Source organism: Amblyomma maculatum, chromosome 6 (genome assembly GCF_055883805.1).
Source record: "Amblyomma maculatum isolate TAMU_Amacu chromosome 6, ASM5588380v1, whole genome shotgun sequence".
NCBI lineage: Eukaryota > Metazoa > Arthropoda > Arachnida > Ixodida > Ixodidae > Amblyomma > Amblyomma maculatum.
Genome location: NC_139349.1, coordinates 7,943,010 through 7,965,599, shown reverse-complemented (window position 1 = coordinate 7,965,599; position 22,590 = coordinate 7,943,010). Strand labels below are relative to the sequence as shown.

At 42.6% G+C, this 22,590-nt stretch overlaps 1 protein-coding gene across 2 annotated transcripts in view; it reads left to right on the top strand.

The window, feature by feature from the left end:
• Positions 1 to 18,301, top strand: part of didum (dilute class unconventional myosin) — a 78,277-nt gene extending 59,976 nt beyond the window's left edge. For both annotated transcript variants that reach the window (XM_084605968.1, XM_084605969.1), the window contains exons 26-38: positions 442 to 634; positions 782 to 902; positions 5,499 to 5,576; positions 5,779 to 5,872; positions 6,148 to 6,297; positions 6,369 to 6,520; positions 6,715 to 6,804; positions 8,341 to 8,491; positions 10,879 to 11,021; positions 11,984 to 12,055; positions 12,484 to 12,569; positions 14,467 to 14,638; positions 16,883 to 18,301. In XM_084605968.1, the coding sequence (XP_084462094.1) occupies positions 442 to 634; positions 782 to 902; positions 5,499 to 5,576; positions 5,779 to 5,872; positions 6,148 to 6,297; positions 6,369 to 6,520; positions 6,715 to 6,804; positions 8,341 to 8,491; positions 10,879 to 11,021; positions 11,984 to 12,055; positions 12,484 to 12,569; positions 14,467 to 14,638; positions 16,883 to 17,134 (1,754 nt within the window). In that variant the 3' untranslated portion in view covers positions 17,135 to 18,301. The remainder of the gene's footprint in view (positions 1 to 441; positions 635 to 781; positions 903 to 5,498; positions 5,577 to 5,778; positions 5,873 to 6,147; positions 6,298 to 6,368; positions 6,521 to 6,714; positions 6,805 to 8,340; positions 8,492 to 10,878; positions 11,022 to 11,983; positions 12,056 to 12,483; positions 12,570 to 14,466; positions 14,639 to 16,882) is intronic.
• The last annotated feature ends 4,289 nt before the right edge of the window (positions 18,302 to 22,590 follow it).

Genomic DNA, 22,590 nt, shown 5'->3' with positions numbered 1-22,590 from the left:
TTTCTCGTTTCCAGCAATTTCGTTATTGCAGGGTTCAACTGTATTTGTGAACATATTAACCAGAGAAAACAGTGTAACTCTATGGGAGATGTTTTACCGTTTGCGATTTTGAGCGTATGAAACAGGAAATCGTATGAGCTGGGAACGTATCAACGAGGTTCTACTGTACCTACAGACCTGAAAATGCTGTAGTCAAGAAACACTTTTTCATGAATCTTCATGTTGCAGTTAAATCATCCCCACTACTGCATATGGAATAAAGTTTGGTGAAGCCCCGTCATAGTGCTGCTGCGGGGGCCTATAGTGTTGAAGCCCATTTGTTCAGCAAGCTAGTACGAAGTTAGTTGCCTTGACTGCTGCAATTGCACGTTTGTTGTGGAGTGTTCTCAGTGGGGTGAGAATTCCTTCCTGAGCATCTTCCACGCGTTGCACGATGTGCAGCCCACTACGAGTCGATCCAGGATGAGCTGGAGCGTCGCCGTGAGGAGTGCCTGCAGCTGCGCGCTGTGCTGGCCAACCAGAATGAGGACCTCAAGTCGGTGGTGGCGCTTGATTCATATCGTGGCAATCTGGATCTCGTCAACGAAGATGGGGAGCTGCTGATGGCGTTTGAGACCCAGAAGAAGCTCATCAGGTCTGTCCACGTCCTGCTCCATGTCCCTGTCCTTCTTGTGCTTCTTCTGCTGGCCCTCTTTCTGTCCCATCCTTCCTCCTCTCCCGGGGGGATGGCGCCAGCTTGCCTGCCTAGGGCTGCAACCTGCCCCTGTGTGTTTGTGCGCAGACAACTTGAGGCTGAGCTGCAGACTGAGAAAGTGCGCATGCACACCATGGAGCATGAATTTAGGGACGAGATCAGGAAGCTTCAGGACGACAACGACCGCCAGCAGAAACTGCTCAGCCAGGTGGGTGCTAGGCTTTCTTCCTGCTTATGTGGGGGGCTGTGTGCATATTGCAGGTGTAACTCAGCACTGACGAGAGCGCTGCTCAGGGACTTAACCAGGAGGGAAGGCATATGGGGCTTCAGCCTCCCACAGACTGTTTTTGTACTTTCGTACACTGCAGATCAAAACAACCACCAGTGCCGGAAATCAATCTGGACTTTGTCTGTAATTTCTTTTTTATGTTAAAAAAGGTATTTTGGCACAAATAAAAACGCAAAAGGTGTATTGAGGTTTCTAAAGTAGTAACGATACAATCCCCATTATCAGACAAGCTGACAAAGCACGCAGTGAGGTCCCATGCATGGAGGAAGAAAAAAAGCTAGGAGTGAGCGTGACGCTACATTCACAGTGTCCTCAGGCTAACCTCTCCTGATGCCTTTGCCTTCTCTCTCTCAGGGCCCTTGTTTGCACTGAATCTGTCTTTTTATTGACTATGCATGCACCGGCAGGAAGCCTGTCGAAGTGGTCTGTTGAAAGTTCTCACCTGTTCGTAACATTTCAATTGTTTAGTGGGCAAGTGCTGCATTATAATCGGTGTTATAGGCACACTGGAGAGAACTGCAGGTAATCTTTTAAACAAATGATGTGCAGGATGCTGGACAGAACGAAATCTCTGGGCGGATTTTATTCTTATGTGCAGTCCTTGAATCGTGGCAGGCAGCACTTCATGGTGCAGTTGAGAGGCGCCAGGTAGCCTTTGACAGGTAGCTCGATGCGGAGGAGGCCGCGCAGCAATATCAGTCCCCCTTGAAAAGCATTTCTGGCTGCGCCACTGGCACTGCTTGTGGCAATTCTACTACAACTTTAAAGTGTAGCTCAAAAGGTTTTTCCTGTGCCTCGGTCCCTGTAGGTCCGTGTTTTAAGTAAAGAAACTGGTGTGTTTTGGTGTGCTACATTCTCCAAACATAAGTTTCTAAATTCTCTTTTCTTTATTTAGGTTTTTGTCGCCACAAAAGTATTTGTGTTTGCGTGCTGATAATGTAGTGGTATCCTTGCACCAGCACACATTTTTGGCATATTGTTCTCACCTCTGTCATTTGGTGAAGTGAATTGATGTACAATATTACTGTATATTATTTTTAAAAAGCACTGAAGAAATGGTTACTTTCTTGATTGAACTAAGATACGGTGAACAACTGAAGGGACATTATAAATCACAGGAACCTCTAAAGTTGCATCATTTGAAGACTTTGGTGTCTACCATTTTCCTAGGCATTACAATTAATTATTTTTGCCTGTTCTTTCCACCAAAAGAAAGAAAGCTATGGCCTCTTGACAATAATCGAGAGCAGAAAGGATGAATACAAAGAAGTTGTTCCTTTGTGAGCTTATTAGTGAAAGGACACCTGATGTCGCCCATTAAACGTTTACACATGATGGATGCAGTGCTTGCTACTGGCGATGGGCATGAAGACCCCACGATTCTTGTTGTAGATTTCTCAAGGTATCACTCACACAGGTGATCTGGTGTCAACCTCCATGCTGTTGTCGGAAGACTGAAGGAAGCTTCTTGCCAAAGCACAAGGACACGCATACAGGACGATCACATGCCTGCGCGTGACACACACACTCAGCAGCGCACACTCGAAAAATGGAGGCCGGGTGTGCACACCATGCACTACCTGCCCAGTAGCCAGCGTGCTCTACTTAAGCTGCATCACTTGCAACACGATAATAGAAAAATATCAGTTTTGGAGCTCCAGGAAGCCCTTCGAAACTATAGTGGCTCTGCTGGTTGTCCACTTCGCTGTCTATTGCATGATGCGTCGTCTGCTAGGCAGCTCCCTGTGAACGCAAAAGTGGCTACGTGGTGCTGCTTCATGACAACCGATGGTGGTGCCACCTGGAGAGTGCAGGATGCCCATTTGCTGTGCTGCCTTGCGATGTTGAACCTAACTGATGACTGATAGCTAGTTTTGCATGCAGTATCGTTGTCATGTTTATCCAAGTGACAAATGCACTCATACAATGTCAAACGATGGTTGTCAAATTATGATGCAAGGTAGGTATGTGCACTTATTATGTAGGGAAAATTTACAGTGTATTTCATTTGAAATCTCTCAAATTTTAGTGATTAATTTAGGGAATGAATATATTATATAGGTGAATCTGTTATGCAAGGAATCGCCTTTGTCTGGTGGGGCGCCTGTGGCAACATCCTGGTAGCATGTGGTAAATTTTCTTTGTAGGGCAAACTTTGTAGGGCAAGATCGACTTCAGTATAGTATCTGAAATACAGTATTGCTGTGCAGAATGTAAAGGTCAGATTTGAGCTTGCCTATGGCCTTTGGGCTTTGTGCCATGGATATGATTTTTTTTTTACATTCTTTATCTTAGGCCCACATGCTTGTTGCAGTAACTATAGCAGACACTGTTCAAGCTATGCTTTCAGGCAATGAGCTACGCTAGGTTGGTGTAGACTTGGGCTCATGTAGATATTTCTTTTTTTAATCTGATGTTGTATATTTGACCATTTTATTTATAGCAGGAGTTTCTTTATTTTAGTTCATCAGGTACAAAATGCATCTCATTATATTTAGAACCAAGATTTGGATATGAGGCTTTTTTCTCCTCGAAGGTAGCTATAGCAGCGTTCACCTCGAGACTAATAGGCTGCTATCAGGTGCCATTTCTGAAGAACTTAAGGTAGCACAATGCGCTCAGGGAAAACATAGAGGGTGGCTGTGAACTTGAAAACAAGGCAGCACATATTGCTCATAAAGATGTGTCAGTTAAAAATTTAAAAGATTTAAAGAGACTTAAAATTTAAAAGTTAAAAGATATGTCAGTCAAAAAGAAAGGACAAATGGGCATTAGCACGGAATACTAAGCATCAGTTCTGTGGTGACGAATGCGGCTACTTCCGCTTGGGAAACTGTGTGTGTTAATGCTTCAAAGGCTCTGCTGGTCGTTTCTGAAATGAATGAAAAAGAATAAATACAAGTTGACATGAGAGATTTTTGAAGGCTGGGCGATTAATGTGGCTGGTGAATAATGTGTTAGTATGCTTTCCGTTTCCTTATTGAAGAAGGAAATGGAATTCCTAGCTTACTGGCAGGACAGTGGAGGACGAAGTTAGCTATACTTGGAAGAAGTGAAGAAAGAAAGGTGTGCGGGTATGAACAATTAGTTGTCAGTGCAGCATTGTCCTTATCTATGTGTGTGTGTCTCTTTTCTGTGTATTGTTGTCTGTCAAGCTGCATTTTTCACCATGTGCCCTTGGCTGTAATTGGCTTGAATAAGCTGAAGTTGTGCAGCGGTCGTAATATACATATTTTTCTCTTCATGGGGTCTCAGTCTCTCTTTGTGCAGTATTCATGGTTGCATGTATGCATGTAAATATGATACATCATGTTTGTTATAAGAAATGCTTACCTCTTTTGTAACAAAAGATAAAGGTAAAACACGAAAAATGCTGCTCATTAAGAAAGCACAGGTTTCTGTGTGCAGTACAGTTCTGTTCATTACATTTCACTTGCCTTGGTTTTGCAGCTGCAGCTTAGGCCATTTATAGCATTACTACTTGTAGTGTGAAGTGTCATGTGATAAGGCTTTTGTGACTTCTGTCACCCATGGAGCTCGACACACCATATTGACATACCGCTTAAAAGCAGGCATGCGCAAAATAACGCCATGTCTTCGTTAAAGTGTGGCAGCAGGAGCGGTGAGCGTGCTTTACTACTTCAATTTGGAGCAGCCAGAGATTAGTGCACAGTTAACTGTGACAAGGGGGGACATTGGAGAGTAGTTATCTTCCTCCTGACTCTACACCATGCTTATGCAGGGTGCATTGTGGTACACACCTTAAAAAATACACAATGATGCCTCCCATCTTTGGCAATGTGCTGCTGATATGCATGCAGATAAGGTATGCAACCCGACACTGATGATAGCATTTAAGCACATAGTTTTCAGCACAATGACACGCGGCCAAAGAAAAGAACACTGAAGAGTAGGACGAACACAGCGCTGATAGCGGCATACTCGCTACAACCGATGGCCACTCTACTTTTGCATGAATTGGAACCCTTTAAAGTTAAGCATTTAAGTTGTTAAAATTTCTGCAGGATTAGCCTTATTTGATTGCTATATGTTGTCAACAATCTCCAGGCGTCCATAAAAGCACAAGCAAGATAACTTGACTCCTGTGGCAAGTAGCTAGGATAAAGTGGAGTGCCAGTGGCCATGAATGAAAATGCTCTTCAGGTAGTATACACAGCAAAATACTAATGCTAGTAGTATTCTTTCTGTTTAGTAATGGAAAAGTTATTTGATTGGGTGAATTTATTTATTTGACCCATAAAAAGCAATCTCTCGAGTGCTGCCCATCAAACCTGACCAGTGAAGGAGAAATGTAAGAAGTTTTGTTCATGATGCTAGTTCTCTTATGAAAATTTTGCAGAATCCCAGGGCACGCTTTAAGCACTCTGTGCTGTAATTTTTGTCCAGGACATTGCTCTAGTTTATAAGCACAGTGACTGCTGCTCAGCTGAGACAAAAACAGATTTATTATATCAGTGGTGTTAAGTTACTTGTTTGCTATTTTCTGACCTGAAGAACCTCAAGAAGTCTCCCCAAGCCCAGACAGATGCGATTCTACAACATGAAATCAATCGCCTGACAGGAGAGAATGTGGTACGTCTTAATTCCTTTTCAATTGCTTCAATTCTTTTCAACTGAGTTTAAATACCTTCTACTATTAAATTGAGATCAAATTGAGTGCACTTTCTTTCAGCCTCTACATTTCTTTCCTCATTTAGTTTTCTATCAACCTCTGTTGTGGTGAGCTGCAATGAAATTTAATTGGTTTTCTTGACATTTGTTTTTTTTTTTTCAGGACTTGAGAGAGAAGATTGATGGGCTCTCTGAGCAGCTGAAAAAGTACAAGCGGCAGCTAAAGATTTATGCAAAGAAAATGAAGGACGGTGGACGTAAGCTCTGAACCAACTGCATCTTTAATAAGGCTAACCTGTGGTCAGCTACACTGTCCATTTCAGTGTTAATTAGGTTTAAGGCTTCTAGTGCTTTGCAGATCTTCAAAGTAGGTTCAGTGCAACCAGATTTTTTTCTTAGGTTAAACTAACACTTTTCATGTTTCCATATCCACTGTAGTTCTTGGAAAAAGGAAAAAAAAAAGAAAAAATAAATGATCTAGCTTTTGAATTGACACTGGCATTTTCTGGGAAATCCTGTACATTTCATGCAGTGCTTGATCAGCCTGGAGATGTCAAAGTAGATGGAGCCGAAGAGCACGGAAAGAATATGCCCGAAATCAAGCATAAGGATGCTGAAAACCTGGGCATGTTCGAGTATAAGACTGAAGATGAGAACATCATCATCAAAAGCCTGATAATAGGTACAGTACTGAGCTAACTTTGTGTTGTGGTGGCATTCTGAATTTTTTCTGACTTTGCTGCTGCTCCTCAGACCTGAAGCCCAAGTTGGCAGTGACACTTCTGCCTGGCTTACCTGCTTACATTTTGTTCATGTGCATCCGGCATACGGACTACATAAACGATGACGAAAAAGTGAAAAGCCTGCTGAACAACATTGTCTTTGGCATTAGGAAAGTCATTAAGGTAAGCCCATGCTCATATAGCATTCGTCTGCTGCCTTAAGTAAATTGGAAACAGCTGTTCATTGCGATCTACAGTGCTCTTTCATAAATTATTAAGGGGGTGTTTATGCTTTTGCTAGCGTGATAGGAGCACAAATTTTATTTTCCTAAACTCGTCATGCCTTAATATGTGCATGATTTTTTCTTTATCTACAGAAGCGTCATGAGGACACAGACTACACTGTCATGTGGCTTGCAAACACTTGCAGATTTATGCACAATCTGAAGCAGTACAGTGGAGAAAAGGTTTGTACTATCTTGTGGCTTTGATTATTTAAAATTTTTTGTGCAATAGCCATACATAATATTCCTTCCTTTTAAGGTGAACTCTGCAGTGCTGAATTTTCTGATATGTTTAGCAGTTTAGTGAAAAGCTTTTTTTTTTTTAATTTCTCATGGATACAGTGTGAAAGAAATTCTATAAACAGAAATCATTAGTGTGCACTCATTGATTGAGATGAGTTGTTGCAATGTGAATAGAGCATAATTGAATCATACATGCAGAAACTATGCCACAAATGCATTGTAGGTGACCTCACTTTCACGGAAATGTAGACTAAAAAAAAAAAAGAAGGAATGAGAAAAATTTGAGAAGGGTGTGTGTGATGCAAGGCAGAAATAATATTGACTCTGTGACCTGATGGAAAACGGAGCTTTTCTGAGGACTGTTATCTACCTTGCCTCTTGTGAAATATTTATTTAGTGCAGCGATTGTTGGCAGGGTCCTTTGAGTCATGACATACTAAAGTGGAACTCTACTTGGCCCACCACACATGGTTCACCTCAACCTGTGGCACCTACTTTTCTCTTCAGAAAGGGAATTTTACGTGTTGTGCATAGGTATGTGTTGCTCTAGATAAAATAAAAAGCAAGATGCTACTTGAATTTTATATAATTAATAATCAATAAATAATAATTAGAAGTAGCTAAGCAGGTTTAGCCCGATTATTGTTCAGTATCGTTGCAAAGGTATGACGTTTGACCTTCAGCGCCACTGTTTTCTTATTATCCAACATTGTAATGGTGCCAGTAAGGTCATGTTTGCGTCTTTTGGGCAACAAAAGACATAAATAAGCATTGCTACATTGCTTGCAAATAAAGTTGAACCTCGTTATAACGAAATTGGGAAACGTTCACAATTTTCGTTACATCCAGATTTTCATTATATGCAGTTTTTGCATGAAGACTCAAAAGGACAATGCAGGATGAAATCGAGATGAAGAATTGATTGTAAATGAAACCACCTTAAAATTTACAGTAAATCAGAATTATTCGAGGTTATATGAGCAGTGAAAAGTTTCGCGATTGCGCCAAGGGCGCCAGCAGTCTCCAAGGGCACATCTTCTTGGCTGAGGTAATGGCAGTGCTCTCCTATTTTCTTGAAATAAGGTTACGCCGACTACTACTACAGTGTGATTGATGGTTTTATATTTTAGTATAGTGGTCACCAAATACACATACAACACCCAGCGCTGAGGCATTGTCAGAGCACGCCATATGTAATCGACATGAGCCCTTGGACTTCAAGAGAAATTAAGTTCAGAGCCCCAACAACTCCTGTGATTTGAAGAACCTAAAAATGTGCCATCAGCGTTTAAAACCCACGCTTAAGACCTGTCTACCACTCTGTTCCATGGCATTTTGCCTACCACTGTCATGCTGGCAGCTACAGTGCCTTCCTATTTGTTTGTAAATATGCCACACGTCTGTAGCGCTGGTGTAACTGCCAGCGAATGCTTCATTTCACAAGCATTGTGGTCGTTTTTTTCGTTGACTTTTCAGCAATTTCAAGTTGAAAACACACCCAAGCAGAATGAGCAGTGCTTGAGGAACTTTGACCTGTCCCAGTACAGGCAAGTGATGAGCGACATAGCAGTGTGGATCTACCAGGCTGTCATCAAAAGCATGGAGGAAAAAGTTCAGCCTTTGATTGGTATGTCTCCAATTGTTTTCTAATAGGTTACCTTGCAATCATTGTGCACAACTTACCTGAAAGGGCAGAGCTTGGGAACCACTCACTACTGACACCGTTACATTAGGACCAGGAAATTGTTGAAAGAAAAAAGAAAAAGAAAAAAAAAAGCAGATGTTCATATATAGCTGTAGCACAACAAAAAACTAGAGTCTCTTAGAGAGAAGAATGGCGAAAACCTACCCTTCCTATCCTATAATTTGCCTCCCATTGTTAGCCTCTTGTCGGCATTCGTTGCAGTGCTACATATAATTATAATTGGTTTACAGGAAAGGAAAGGCACAGTATCTGTCACACTTTCTCCGGCCTGTCGTGTGGCGTTCTTTGGCGCACGTTCAAGTGTTGCATTGCAGATGGCAGGGACGCATCCCGCCTCGGCCAATCAGAATGCCGCAAAAGTGGGGCACACTTTGTCCACGACAGCATGAGCCATTAAAGGCTTTCACCTTAAAAAAGTTTTTCTGCTTATTACCTGAGTGTCATTCCTTTGAAAAAGCTTAATAAATTGCAAAGGAAGGGATACCAGGAAGGACCATTGATACGGCATCACTAAGAGGCAAAAAAATTTTGAGAGCACTACAGAATCTGTACTGGGGAAATGTGAAAGGCTGAGCATTACTGTTGCACACAGTTATATCATGCACTGCTTGTAGAGCGTTTGCTAGCAAGGCCAGGGCTCGTGCCACTCAGTGAAAATTTTTTTTTCCTTGACATGTGTTCATTGCAGTGCTGTATATAATTGGTTTACAGGAAAGGAAAGGTGCCGTATATCTGAGACTTTCTCTTGCCAGTGTGAGATTGGACGGTACACCCTCGCTGCTGTTGCATGGAGTTCCTTAGCGTGCGTTTGTTGCAGGGCTCATTCAAGTGCGAGATTGGCGATACTGTGTCACTCCTATCATGTGGTGTTCTCATAGCTATGTGATATTCTGACAGAAGTCGGAAACGCCTCAAGCAGAGGCGATGCACAGACTTTTTTTTTCCATCGCGCCACAGTTTTCTCCCAACGACGTAGTCGTGCTGCCTCCCTCTTCCATGACATCACGCTGTAGCTAGGATGTACAATGAATCAGCGGCGGTAGCCACCATGGCAACCATTTTGGCATGTCACCGTGTGTGTAGCTTTTTTCTGACATGTTTTTTGGGAAAATTTGTTTGTTATCATTTATTGATTATAATCACTTTTTAATATGTTCCAACCCAACAGTTCTTTCTTTACACTTTCATTGACTTCTGAACAATTACGACGCAACTACCGATTTGCACGTCCATACATTACGTGCACCTCCGAGACTATTTCGACATCTTATTGACTTTTTCCCTCTATTAACTAATTACTCCACGTCCACCAAATTTGGTGCACAGTGACATTTTGTCATCCTCTACCTCATTTTAATTTTTAAAAATTTTTAATTGGTTCACAGGAAAGGAAAGGCGCAGTATATGTCATACTTGTAGCTGTGGACACCTGCACCACGCCGTAAGGGAAGGGAGGAAGGGGGGAGTGAAAGTGGATAGAGAGAAAGATGAGCTGTAGTGGAGGGCTACCGAGTAATTTGGACCACCTGGGGATCTTTAACGTGCGCTGTCATCGCACAGCACACGGACGCTTCTTTTCGCCTCCATCGAAACGCAGCCGCCGAGGTGGGATCGAACCCGGGTACTCCGGCACAGTAGTCGGGCGTCTTACCACTGCACTACCCCGGCCACCTGGGGATCTTTAACGTGCGCTGTCATCGCACAGCACACGGACGCTTCTTTTCGCCTCCATCGAAACGCAGCCGCCGAGGTGGGATCGAACCCGGGTACTCTGGCACAGTAGTCGGGCGTCTTACCACTGCACTACCCCGGCGGGGCCCTCTACCTCATTCAATCATTTTTTTACTCCCAACCCTTTATTGAATGACACAAGGCCTATGGACATGTTTTGCATCCACGTGAGTGAAGCAGTTACTAAATGCGTGCAATGCTCTACCTCATGCAATCATTCTTTTACTCCCAACTCTTTATCGAATGACACAAGGCCTATGGACATGTTTTGCATCCACGTGAGTGAAGCAGTTACTAAATGCGTGCATTGGTTAATTGGCGGCAAGGAAGTATGGTGCAGCATGCCGAAAAAATGGAGATGTAAAGATTTTCAGTCCTAATGAGGAAGTGGCAATAGCACTGAGAGTGGCAACACTTTATGGCTGTCAGGAAAATTCGTCACAAAGTGACCGTCAGATTATCTTAGCTTGCAGCAAAACTTTTCATATGACTTCATGCGTTGTTCGTCAGTTGGCATAGACAATCGGTCTATTTTTTCTATGTGGTTTCACTGATTTTGTCTGCTTTCTTCCTTTCAGTTCCTGCAGTGCTTGAGCACGAGGCGATCGCGGGGATCTCTGGAAACAAACCATGCGGTATGAGAAGCCGAGCGTCTAGTTTAGCACGCGATTTGGAGTCTCCTGTGGATCCCCAGCATGCCCTGGATGTGCTGCTCAAAGAGGTACAAGCCTCCCCAATTTTGTTTTTGTGTCATTTTCTGTAAAGTTGTGCCAGCTAAGCTGCCAATTCAAAATGACTTTGGTGTGGTTCTGATTTATGGCCTTAGAATGGGTGTGTGTGCTCAGAGGGAGCAATCTTGAGGGACCATACATATCAGGAATTCTTCAGTTGGTGCGACTGTGATTGGAGCATTCTTTCATGTTGTGTAACATTACATGCTAAGCACATGATGCGCCAAGTACATGGGCAGAAGAAGAAAATTTCTTAGTGTCATTGTCTAATGGCACAGCACAAAGATGCTTCCATTGTTCAGTGGGTGCTAAAAGCTCTCCTTCTCTGCATTGTTAACATTACCAAGTGCCACCAACTACTACAATACATGGAAGCTTTGCAGAAGCATAGATTGTCTCATAGTACAGTGAAGATGAGGATGCAAAAAAAATTTTACAGGATGCATGCATACTATGAAACAGAGGTGCAGTGGAAAAGAAAATAACATAGGATGGGTGTGCCTTGTCTTGTGCTGCGTACACACTATCACGAACAGGCATTGTTGTGCACATTAATTTCTTTTTCCTGAAAAACCAAATTTATGTATTGGATTTGATTTATATTTGAATGCAAAAGCTACTAAGGGCTTTTTTTTTTTTATTGGCCACTCAATCTTCTTGCAGGTTCCAAGTTTTTCTATTGCATAGCTTAGTCACTAGCCCTCAATGAACTGCCCGGTTTTCCCTGGACTAATGTAATGTGCAAGGTTGAGTATTGTACCAAAGTTGTCTCTGCTGTGAATGTTGAACATTGGCTGTACTGATCAGTAACAGAATCTAGTAAAGTGGCTTGACGCGAAAAAAAAAATGAATTGTGCTTAGGAGTAAAATTCATTAGCACCGAGTGAACCATTGCTGCCCTATGTATAACCGTCAAACTGACGACCGTTTTGCTTTTTCATCACTTGTGCAGCTGAACAGCTTCTACAAAGTACTGCTGGTCCATGGAGTTGATCCAGAGCTCATCACTCAAGTTTTTAAGCAGGTTTATGAGCACTTTATTTATTTCTTCATTGCATGCATGGAAGTGTTTTTACTTTTGTCCACTTTGATGTCTTGGCGTCACAAAAGCAAATGGATACTAAATTGATCATGCTGCCATGCTGATATTCCACTGATATGTGGTTACTGAAGTTTATCAGTGGAAATCACAAAGTCTGTTGTATTCTCCTGATGATATCGTGGGGGAAAAGAAGTCTGAATGCAACTGCATAACAGCTCGGCTTGCTCCATTTACTTTTGCCTGTGAATACATGTTTGTGTATTTATTTAGTCTTTCATTTATTGAAGTGCACATCACATTTTAGCCACAATCATAAATCATGCTAACATGTCCATTGTCTTTTTGTTAACTTGCTACATAGAGCACCAAGCTTAAATGTACATAACTGTGCTTTTTTCTCTCCACGACAGTTGTTCTACTTTATATGTGCTGGTGCATTGAACAACCTGCTCCTGCGGAAAGATATGTGCCACTGGTCAAAGGGCATGCAGATGAGGCAAGTTTAATTATGCTCCTTTTTTTTTTTTTTTTTTTTTTTTTTTTTTTTTTTTTTTTTTTTTTTTTTCACTCCATAATGTACTGCTTGAAGCACTTTTTTTTTTATCTTGGTCTCATTGGTCGAGTGGTGCTGTTGAAGCTTCAAGCATTGCTAAGTATTTGAGAGAGTATCCGTAAAGATAAGTGGATACTCAAAGGAGCTCAGTGTGTAGGGCCGATTTCCCACTTTGACAATCAGGTGGGGGAAGTCTTTCTAGCCATGCTAGTTTATCCTACTTAGGATTTCTCCTATTCAATTACAGCTCATCAAACACGTGTTTGCTCCTTTCTTCTGTATTGGGATGTTCTATCTTAGACGTAAGATTTCTAGCGAAGTCAGTGCCTGGAGGCTAACAAAGCTAAATCACCGAGGAAATGCTGCTGCAAGCTCTCGAAAGAGAAATGACAGGTGTGACATCTAGATGCAGGTAGAGAACAATGTAAGTTGGGGAACAAATGTGGGTTGATGCACCAGCTGAACTCAAGACATTGAAGAAAGCATTGGACAATAAAGGGGGGGTTAGTGTGTAATGCAGAGAAAAAGTAATCAATGGTCTCTTATGGTAACGAACATAATTCCAAGCGTAGGTAAGTGTAGCAAGAGAGAGCAGAGAATCAGGTGAACGGATGAGGAGTTTAGAAGTGCACAAATGTAGGGTGGCTGCAGCTTACACAGAACAGGGTAAACTGGAGAACAGTGGGAGGGGCCTTGGGCTTTGGTCCTGTTGTGGACCTTAAAATCAGGCTGATGATCGTGGTGAAGTGAATCACAATTAATTGCAATTGTGAAAAAAGAAAAAAAAAAAAGAAATTAAGAGGAAGACAATGCTCTTGTAGTGAAAAGGCAGTATGGTTTTGGGAGAGGCCTTTTGCACCTGTAGCGAATGTCAAATGTCCTTTTTTATGTTTCTGTATTGAGAACATTATCAGTTTTGTAGTTATGTTTGTAGCAGCCCAGAATAAGGGTTGTTCTCTGCTTTCAAGTCTCTTGGTATGTCCTGCCTGCTTGCCCTGACACTTACTTTCTCACTTTTCCTTCACATCACTGTGGGGAGGGACACATATATTTATATCTGTGTGCACGTTCCACCTTTTGGTAAATGCATGGTAGGGACACGCTGACAACTGCATGTTATTTCTGTTCACTGTAAAATTGGACTGTTTGCTTTTCTTGTGGCCATGTTCATGTGCAAACAAAAAACATTCATTGATGAGAAAGTTGATGTTGAAAATGGAAAGTTTTTCCATCGCTTGATGGGAATGTGCGACCTTGATGACGGTGAGATGTTTATGGTCTCTTAGGTGCTAGTCCAAACTGGATAGAGGGGACTTTTAACCCAGAGAAACTGCCTGTCGTAGGCAATACCTGCACTTCACTTTCTAACATTCTCTAGCTTATGAAAGCTCTTGATTTCAATTAATGCATCATTACATTGCATTAGTAAATTATGGGCAATATGTAATTTGTGCTTGGTTTCTCATAAATGCAGATGGTAAACAGATTGGAGGCGTTGTGGAGTAGTGCATGAATTAATTAAATCCTTTCTTGAACTTCATGATTTCTGACCCTGACACTGATCAGTGACAGAGGCCAGCCTGAGCATATGGCACGGCGCTTACTCATGCATTATCAATTTTTCAGAGCACAGTAATGTGTAGCATCGTGGATAGGGACGTTGAGTATCATTTCAAAGCAAAAGTTAGTTTGCCAGATGTTGAAAACGATGAATGTGACAAAGTAGGAGTCATCACTGTGTCATGTTCATGGAGTGCCTGTAATATTTCTTGTTTGTTGTCACTGTTCTGTGATCATGCAGCAGTGGTCATGAGCTGAGGTGGCATTAAATATCGTGCAGATATAATCTGAGCCACCTGGAGCAATGGTGCAGAGATCAGAAGGTTTCACAGAGTGAGGTGCTTGACACACTTCAGCCCATAATTCAGGCATCTCAGCTGCTCCAAGCCCGCAAGACTGATGAAGACGTGGGCAGCATCTGCGACATGTGCGACAAGCTCACCACAGCACAGGTGCGCTTGTTTTTTGCTTGCTGCCAACGTGTGCATCTTGTAACTACATGCTGTTATTCACAGTTACGTTGCACCCATCATTGCAGAGGTCTCAAGTTCAGGCTACGCTCTAATGTTATCAGGAATATTTTTAACTTTTTATTATCGGGGGAGGGGATGGAATGCTGTTGTCTTTTTGTGAACTTGTGCTGCAAAGTGAACTATTACTCTGGTTACTTAAACTTGATAATTTTTAGTTGTCCGTAAGACTGTTCTCTCATTTTTCCACATGTTTTTTTTTTCCATTAGCTTTGCTGTTTCACTGAAGCATTATGTGGCAGACTGCCTCTTAGTGAACTTGAGACCAAATTTTGACGTGTTTGTGATGACACAACACGATGACACAACACGATGACACAACACGATGACACAATGCGATGACACAATGTGATGACAAATTGTGATGACACGATGAGGCTGCAGCTGCAGTTTTTGATCTAACACTTTCCTACCCATGGGAAAAGTGGTGGTTTTTAGGCGATGCATCTAGTACTTTCTTGCAGTTACCAGAACATGATTGAGGTTAAAATATGTATAGTATTAAAATTTAGAGGAGGAAATTCTCTTTCTGGTGGTGCTAGTCTCAAGCAACACATTTACCCATGAGGCCATGAAAAATTTTTTTTTTTTTTCGTAAAAAAAAAAAGTTATAAAAAAAAGTGTCATTGCTTTTTCACACAGGTGAGGCACACAAAAACATTAAAATGTTCCGTTTCTGCAACAAGGACCTTTGCATGATGTCACTAAACATCATGTTATGTACAGAATATTTAGAGTTATGCGAAAAAAATTTTATCCAAAACCGTGCCAGTGGGCAAAGCATTGCTGCGGTCGACAGTTGACGGTTGCATAGCGCAAGGCACTACTTTCTCTGTGGCCGCCAGCAAGTGAAGCTCCTGAAATACATTGACATCCTGCAGATAAGAACTATCTGTGCAGCGCCACCACTGTGATGTAAACAATGTACTGTTGTCACCTAACCTGACTGGGGAGGGGTATGGGGGAATCCCACAATGCGGCAGAAATATGAAATGGAAAACGAAACTGAGAGATTAGTTAGGGGGGTATGGGGGAATCCCACAATGCGGCAGAAATATGAAATTGGGGGAATCCCACAATGCGGCAGAAATATGAAATGGAAAACGAAACTGAGAGATTAGTTTCACAGCTACCCACCGGATGGCTCTAGCTGTCCAGGAGCGCTTTGAAGGCACGTTCATACAGCTTGGTTAAAGCGGGGCTTTATATGTGGGCTGAGGAAGAAGAAAAAGAGAAGAAGACGAAGAATGCTCGGTCACTCGCAGCTAATGCTTTCACTCAATATTTGGTTCAGCAGCTTTGAACCCTTGTAATTTTTTTTTTAAACGTCGTCAGTGGACTTTTGAAGGGAATATGCTTGGGCAGGAAAGCGTTAAAACCTGCATAGAGCCATTTCCATGGGCAGTGCAAGAAAATAGTGACCTCTGAAAGTGACATGCGCATGAAAGACGGCAATGTTGGTAAGCCTCAGGCTGTACCTATGGCCATGCTGAATCTGCACAGCCGTCTCCTTCATTCTGTCCCAAGCATAATTCCACACTGTGATGCACCGACTTTTAGTAGATGGAAGCTCTTGTTGGCCACCATTCATAGCATCTGCTTACCGCAGTGTACTCTCATTTATAAATTATTTCAGGAGCAGCGTCTGAGTACTCAGCATGTGCTAATATTTTGTCCAATTAGAAATGATAAGCAGTAGTCCTTCCTACCGTACCCATGGTATTAAATCAGATGCACATACCATCCCTCTAGCAGCTGCCTGCCATGATTTCTCTCAGACGTGCTGGCCCCATTAGCAGTTTGAGTGTTGTTTGTGTTGCTCTCAGGCAAGTGCAGTGATGTGCTGTTACCCACCGGAGGAACCGCCTATGGCTCTCGCCATGCCTGCGCAATACTACCTAACCAGGCACCGTCAAGAGGTGCTCGATTGAACACAGGCAGCACAGAGCATTGTTTAGGCTAGGAGGCAAATGAAATACATAAACTACATTATTGAGGGTTGCTTTGATTATTACGAGTAGTTTATTTTGGTGAACTTGAAGGAACAAAATCTGTATTCATATCTGCATTCATCTCAGTTTTATTGAATGACTTGTTTTGCAAAATGTGTTAAATACATACTGTGTGTTTACCAAAGAAAACTTGGCCTCTGTGCTGGTATTTCAGATCACGAAGATCCTCAACCTGTACACACCTGCAGATGAGTATGAGGAGCGGGTCCCTGTTTCGTTCATTCGCAAGATTCAGGCCAAACTTCAGGAACGAAACCAAGAAACACTGCCCGTGTCAGACAACACACTCCTCATGGACACCAAGTTTGCATTCCCTATACGGTTTCCTTTCAACCCATCCAGGATACAGCTGGAAGACATCAACATTCCCGATGTTCTTAACCTTCCCATGTTGCGAAAGCTATGAACACTCATTTTTGTTTTTGCTGTAAAGTATTGACAAATGTAATTTATATCTTGTGAAGGACCTCCTGCTATAGCCTGAGGAGCTACAGAACAGCCTCTAGTGAACTGTCACAATTTTTTTTATGCATATTTCTTTCCTGAGCTTCCCCCCAGTGCCAGGCATAGACTTTTCTGTGCTCATAGAAAGAAATGCCATAATGTGGATGTGGCCATATCTAGCTCTCCCTACGCTCCTCCTTGCATTTGTTAAGGAAGAGAAATGCAAATGTGGTGCCTGTGGCATGCCCCCTGATGTCTTCTTTCTTTTTTTCTTTTTCTGCACAAACTGCTTCAGTGAATGTTATCCCTGTTTCATGTTTAGCAGGCTCGCAAAGCTGTGGTTGTGGTTAAGGTGGCCATTGTTTTATCTGTGATGTTTGGCTTCGCGTACAGAGTTCGCACATGTATAGACAGAAGCATACTATATTGGTGATGTTCTACATGACATTCAAGGAAGAAATTTATTTTGTGACGTTTTTAAGAAATATATTTTTAACTTGCCATTTATTGAACTTCCAGAACTTGACTTTAAAAAAAAAAAGTTGTCTGGCTTGTTGGGTTTCTTGCCTAACTCCTTTCTTCTTTTTTGATGTTTGATATTTATAGATCTACTCTTGAAATATTTATTTTTCATTCTGGTGTTTTACTGTTTTTCAGCTGTTGTTGTTGTTTCTAACTTAATATTATTTTGGAGTAATGTTTTGAGGTGAACAATGAGTTCGTGCTCTTGACTTCACATGGTGGCTGGATCTCTTCTTATCCATTCCCGATTGCCATCATATGCACGCACAAGCTGTGGTAAACAGAGAAAGTATATACACATACTGTATTCAGGGTAGAAAGATGCAGAGGTCAGTTATCCTTGTAGCCAAACAAATGTCATGTTGGCATAGCAGAAGAGGCGTACATTGCTATAAGCATTCAGCACAAAGTGACTAACCGTTGGGTGTTGCGTACTGTACCTGTAAGGTTGCCGAGAACATTCCCATGTAACTTAAAGCAAGCATCAAATGTTTTTTTTTTTCTTTCTTTAGGAGCAGGTTTTTCATGCATATGCCAAATGCACGCACCAAATACTGTTGACAATTGCTGTACATTAGTTTTCGAAAATAAAATAGTAGAAACTAAGTCTTTATAGCCTATTATTCTTCCATTTGTATCATAGGAAGAGGCATCAACTGACAAGTCACACTTGTCAGTTGATGCCTGATTCTCACAGAGAAAGGTGAGAGAAGAAAGTGGTGCCATAGTGGAGGGCTTCGAAATAATTGGAGGTCATTGCAGAAACTGTTTGTTTTTTAATTTTCACTTTTTATGTTAACGTGTTTATATTTTGTTGTATATCGTACTTTTTTATGCATTGTTCTTAATTTTTTTTCTTATCTTCATTTACCATATCATTTATTATGATTAATTACCAACATCATTTATTATAGTACTTTTATATAGCCTACTGATGCTTTTGTAATTGGTTTACAGGAAAGGAAAGGCAAAGTATCTGTCATACTCCCTGTGGACACCTGAACTATGCTATGCCTTTCTTTATGTCCCTATTTTGCCTCACCAACATAACCTACCCCTAATTTTAATCACCTGGGGAACCTTAAACTTACACTGACCTTGCACAGCGACATGGACGCCTTTGCGTTTCAAATCTCCATCGAAATGCAGTTGCCGGGGTTGCTTTTGAATCCAGATCTGAGCATCTTGACCACTGACCCACTGGTGGGGGTTGCACTGTTGCACAATTAGTGTAGCTCATTCGGTCGAAAAGCTGTCTTTGTAGCTGTTTCGGCTGGGGGTTTTCGGAAATGTTCAGAACGTGGTAGTAAAAACAATTGCAGCGACTATTTCTGTCAAACCATTTATAGTGCTTCAGTATAGATGGATGGATTATAAGAGCATACCATTTGAAGCAGGCTAGTTGAAGTTTCCGCCATGCTCTGCTTTTTTTTATTGCGAAAGCAATACTATTCCAATTTTCAGCCCTTCTCGTAGCCATAGTCGGTAGGCACGTTTGACCTTTAATGACCCCAGATGGCTGTAACGTCATACCAGCTGAGAGAGATGGGCTACCAAGTCGAGTCGTCGGGTGGCGGCGGTCAATAAGCACGACGTGCTGCAGCTGGAGCCATGCTGCTACCAAGTAGAGATACTGTTGTTACCTCTTCTCTCGCAGTTGAGAGGAGGAGGAGGAAAACGATGGGTATATAAATGCTCGCGCTTGCTCAGCTGAGGCACTCGCTATGCATTTTGATAAACAAAGAAAAGTTACGCCTTCTCGATGAAGCCAGGAAACGACAGCGGCAACAGAGACAGATGAAGAACGGGAACAGCGTCTCGCTCAACGGCGCGCTCAAGATGCAGCTAGACGGGCGCGTCGCGCTTCTCTTGAATCTCCTCAACCAGTGATGACTCCGAATGGGATGTAATGGACGCTGTCCATTACATTCATTATGTTAATGTCATTACATTACATGTGTGTCCTGTGTTAATCGTACGGTCAACATGGTACACCACAATTGGCTACACTACGAGCTGAACTATAGCGTAGCCATGCTATTATTGCTTTCGCAACCTACCGGGCTTAACTAAAGCTAAGCCCCAGCTAATTTCTTTCTTATATCTTGAACATTGTTATAAATTCCTCAAATATTTCGTCATTTAAGTTAATAAATTTTTATTTTTACACTTGTGTCATCTTTCTGCTTTTTAGCCACTTATCTCTTAGTCGCTTTTTGCTAACTTGCACCACAGATTCATTCACCCGACCATTGGTCTCTAATGCCTCAACCCTAAAGCCTCAGGGAGAGTACTGCGCTTGCATCAAAATAATAATGGATACCATCGCATATGAGTAGAAGACCTTCAGTTGTTTCTATAGATTTACCACACACTGGATACGTGTCGTCTTGGTTAAATTCCTTTTGTAGCTGCGTAAGGAACCCAGATCTAGCTTCAAAAAGTAGGGCACTGCCTATTGAGTTTGATATCAAAGGAAGATTCATTCCTGACCTTCTTTTTTCAGTTTCGATATGTTTGTGCACTCTTCTTTTCCATAAAAATTTATCCAATTTTTATATTGTGTATTTGACCTGCTGTTCAACGCTTTTTATTTCTCTGCTCTTGTGCCCTGCATACTTCCTCGTTAGTTTCCTAGTTCTTTTCCTTTATTGTGAGCCAACAATTTCAGGTATAGGTATTTAAATACTCCAACTGCCCACCTTTTACTGTCCATTTTCCTTGGGCGTTTCTCGTATATTTTGCACTGAGCTTCCCGTGCTTCCAAATATGCCTAGTGCTGTGGGCACCTAGTGCTAATTCTCCAACAGCTCTGGTTTATTTCTAATCTCAAGTATAACTCTGCCTTTGGGCTTTGGATAAAACATGTTTCAGCCATACATGTGGGGCTATCTGGAAGCCGACATATCAGATGGCATGTTTTACATGTTTTACCCTGCTTAAACATGGTTATAAGGAGTGGAAGCACCCACAGCAGTTGTTCAGCTTTTGAGACGTTTGGCTACTGAACCCCTGTGCTTGTGTTCAAGCTCAACCGGTTTAAAACCTTCCTGATCGTTTTAAGAGCGTTGGCTCTTTCTCATCACGTTTCTCTATTTCTTGGGGTCTTCTATCACCTCCCTTCGGCGGGAACACTGAGGGACGTCTGAGGAACTCTGGATGATGGCTCCCGTAGTAAATTGATATAGCCATGCAATTGAAGAATGATTGGTGAGGGCATTAGTGTATCCATTTGGTGATTGCTGACGTGACATATGTCCAAGATGGCCACCTTACTCCACCCCTTACCCCCAGCATAGATCGTATTACAGGCATTAAAGCCGTCCTACATTCCTTCAGCTATATATACATACCTCTCGACAACAAAGGGTACCCATTCGGGGACCGTTGCTTACTGAATTCGGTATGTAAATAAAACACTATAAATGGTGGTATAACATTAGGTTAACATAGGTTAACATTGCATACATAGGATTACTAATTGAAACATAGGCATATCACTGGAAGCCGAGTTCTAGGCCTGTCTTGACCCCCAAATGAATCTAATTACGATTAGGGACGCATCTTGAGGTGGTTGTAATTCGACAACGGTAGACATGCGCAAATGGGACCGGGACCGCGTTGGTTGAACTAATCACATGATCGTAATTTTTCCGATATCGCTCCGCTAGGCGGCGTATGTGGCAGCGTGTGTGCCGCCTAAAGGAAGGAGGTTTTAATCGAGATCGGGCGTACCCTTCAATCTGTCCCTGTTGCGTCGCCGAGACGCGTAAGGCAATGTGTGATCAACAGGTGTTGTGGCTGTAGGAAGAAGGAAAAGAAAATTCTCGGGCCTGCTACTGGCTCTGTAGCTGAGCCACCTCCCCTGCCTCGTGCAGACAGAAGAGAAAATAAAGAAAAGGAAGAGGGAGAGAAAGACGCGCGCCGCAACAACAGCCGTCGTCCACCACCAAAGCGGTGGCGGGTGCAGTGATGGCCTACAACAGATAAAAATTCGGTGGCAGGCTAGTCCCTGACCGACCTGTACCAGCCCCATCAGGGGAGTGCCAGGACCAATAAAACCGCACTTCAGCCAATTAAGCAAGATGGATGAAGCTTTTATTCATATCAAAAACCCCAGGTGGTCGAAATTTCCGGAGTCCTAACGGCGTCTCTCATAGCATAAGTCGCTTTGGGACGTTAAACCCCACAAACCAAACCAAACCAGTTCTAGTAAGTCAAAGAGCTATAAGGCTCGCTACTTCGACTTGTTACAGACGGTAATGGCATCTTTATTATTATTTTTTTTTTGAAAGCGAACGCGTCAGTGACTCCAGGAAAAGCTTGCGTAATAATAAGCCCCGCCGGGGTGGCGCAGTGGTAAGACGCCCGACTACTGTGCCGGAGTTCCCGGGTTCGAACCCGACCTCGGCGGCTGCGTTTCGATGGAGGCGAAACGAAGTGGCGTCCGTGTGCTGTGCGATGTCAGCGCACGTTAAAGATCCCCAGGTGGTCGAACTTATTCCGTAGCCCTCCACTACGGCTCCCCTCTCTCTCTTTCCACTTTCACTCCCACCTTCCTCCCTTCCATTACGGCGCGGTTCAGGTGTCCACAAAGCAAGTGTGACAGATACTGCGCCTTTCCCTTCCTCTGAAGCAACCAACCAACCAATAATAATAATAATTGGTTCTCAGGACGGGAAAGGCGCAGTATCTGTCACACTTACTCTGTGGACACCTGAACCGCGCCGTAAGGGAAGGGATGAAGATGGGAGTGAAAGGGGAGCCGTAGTGGAGGGCTACGGAGTTATTTCGACCACATGCGGATCCTTAACGTGCGCTGACATCGCACAGCACACGGACGCCACTTCGTTTCGCCTCCATCGAAACGCAGCCGCCGAGGTCGGGTTTGAACCC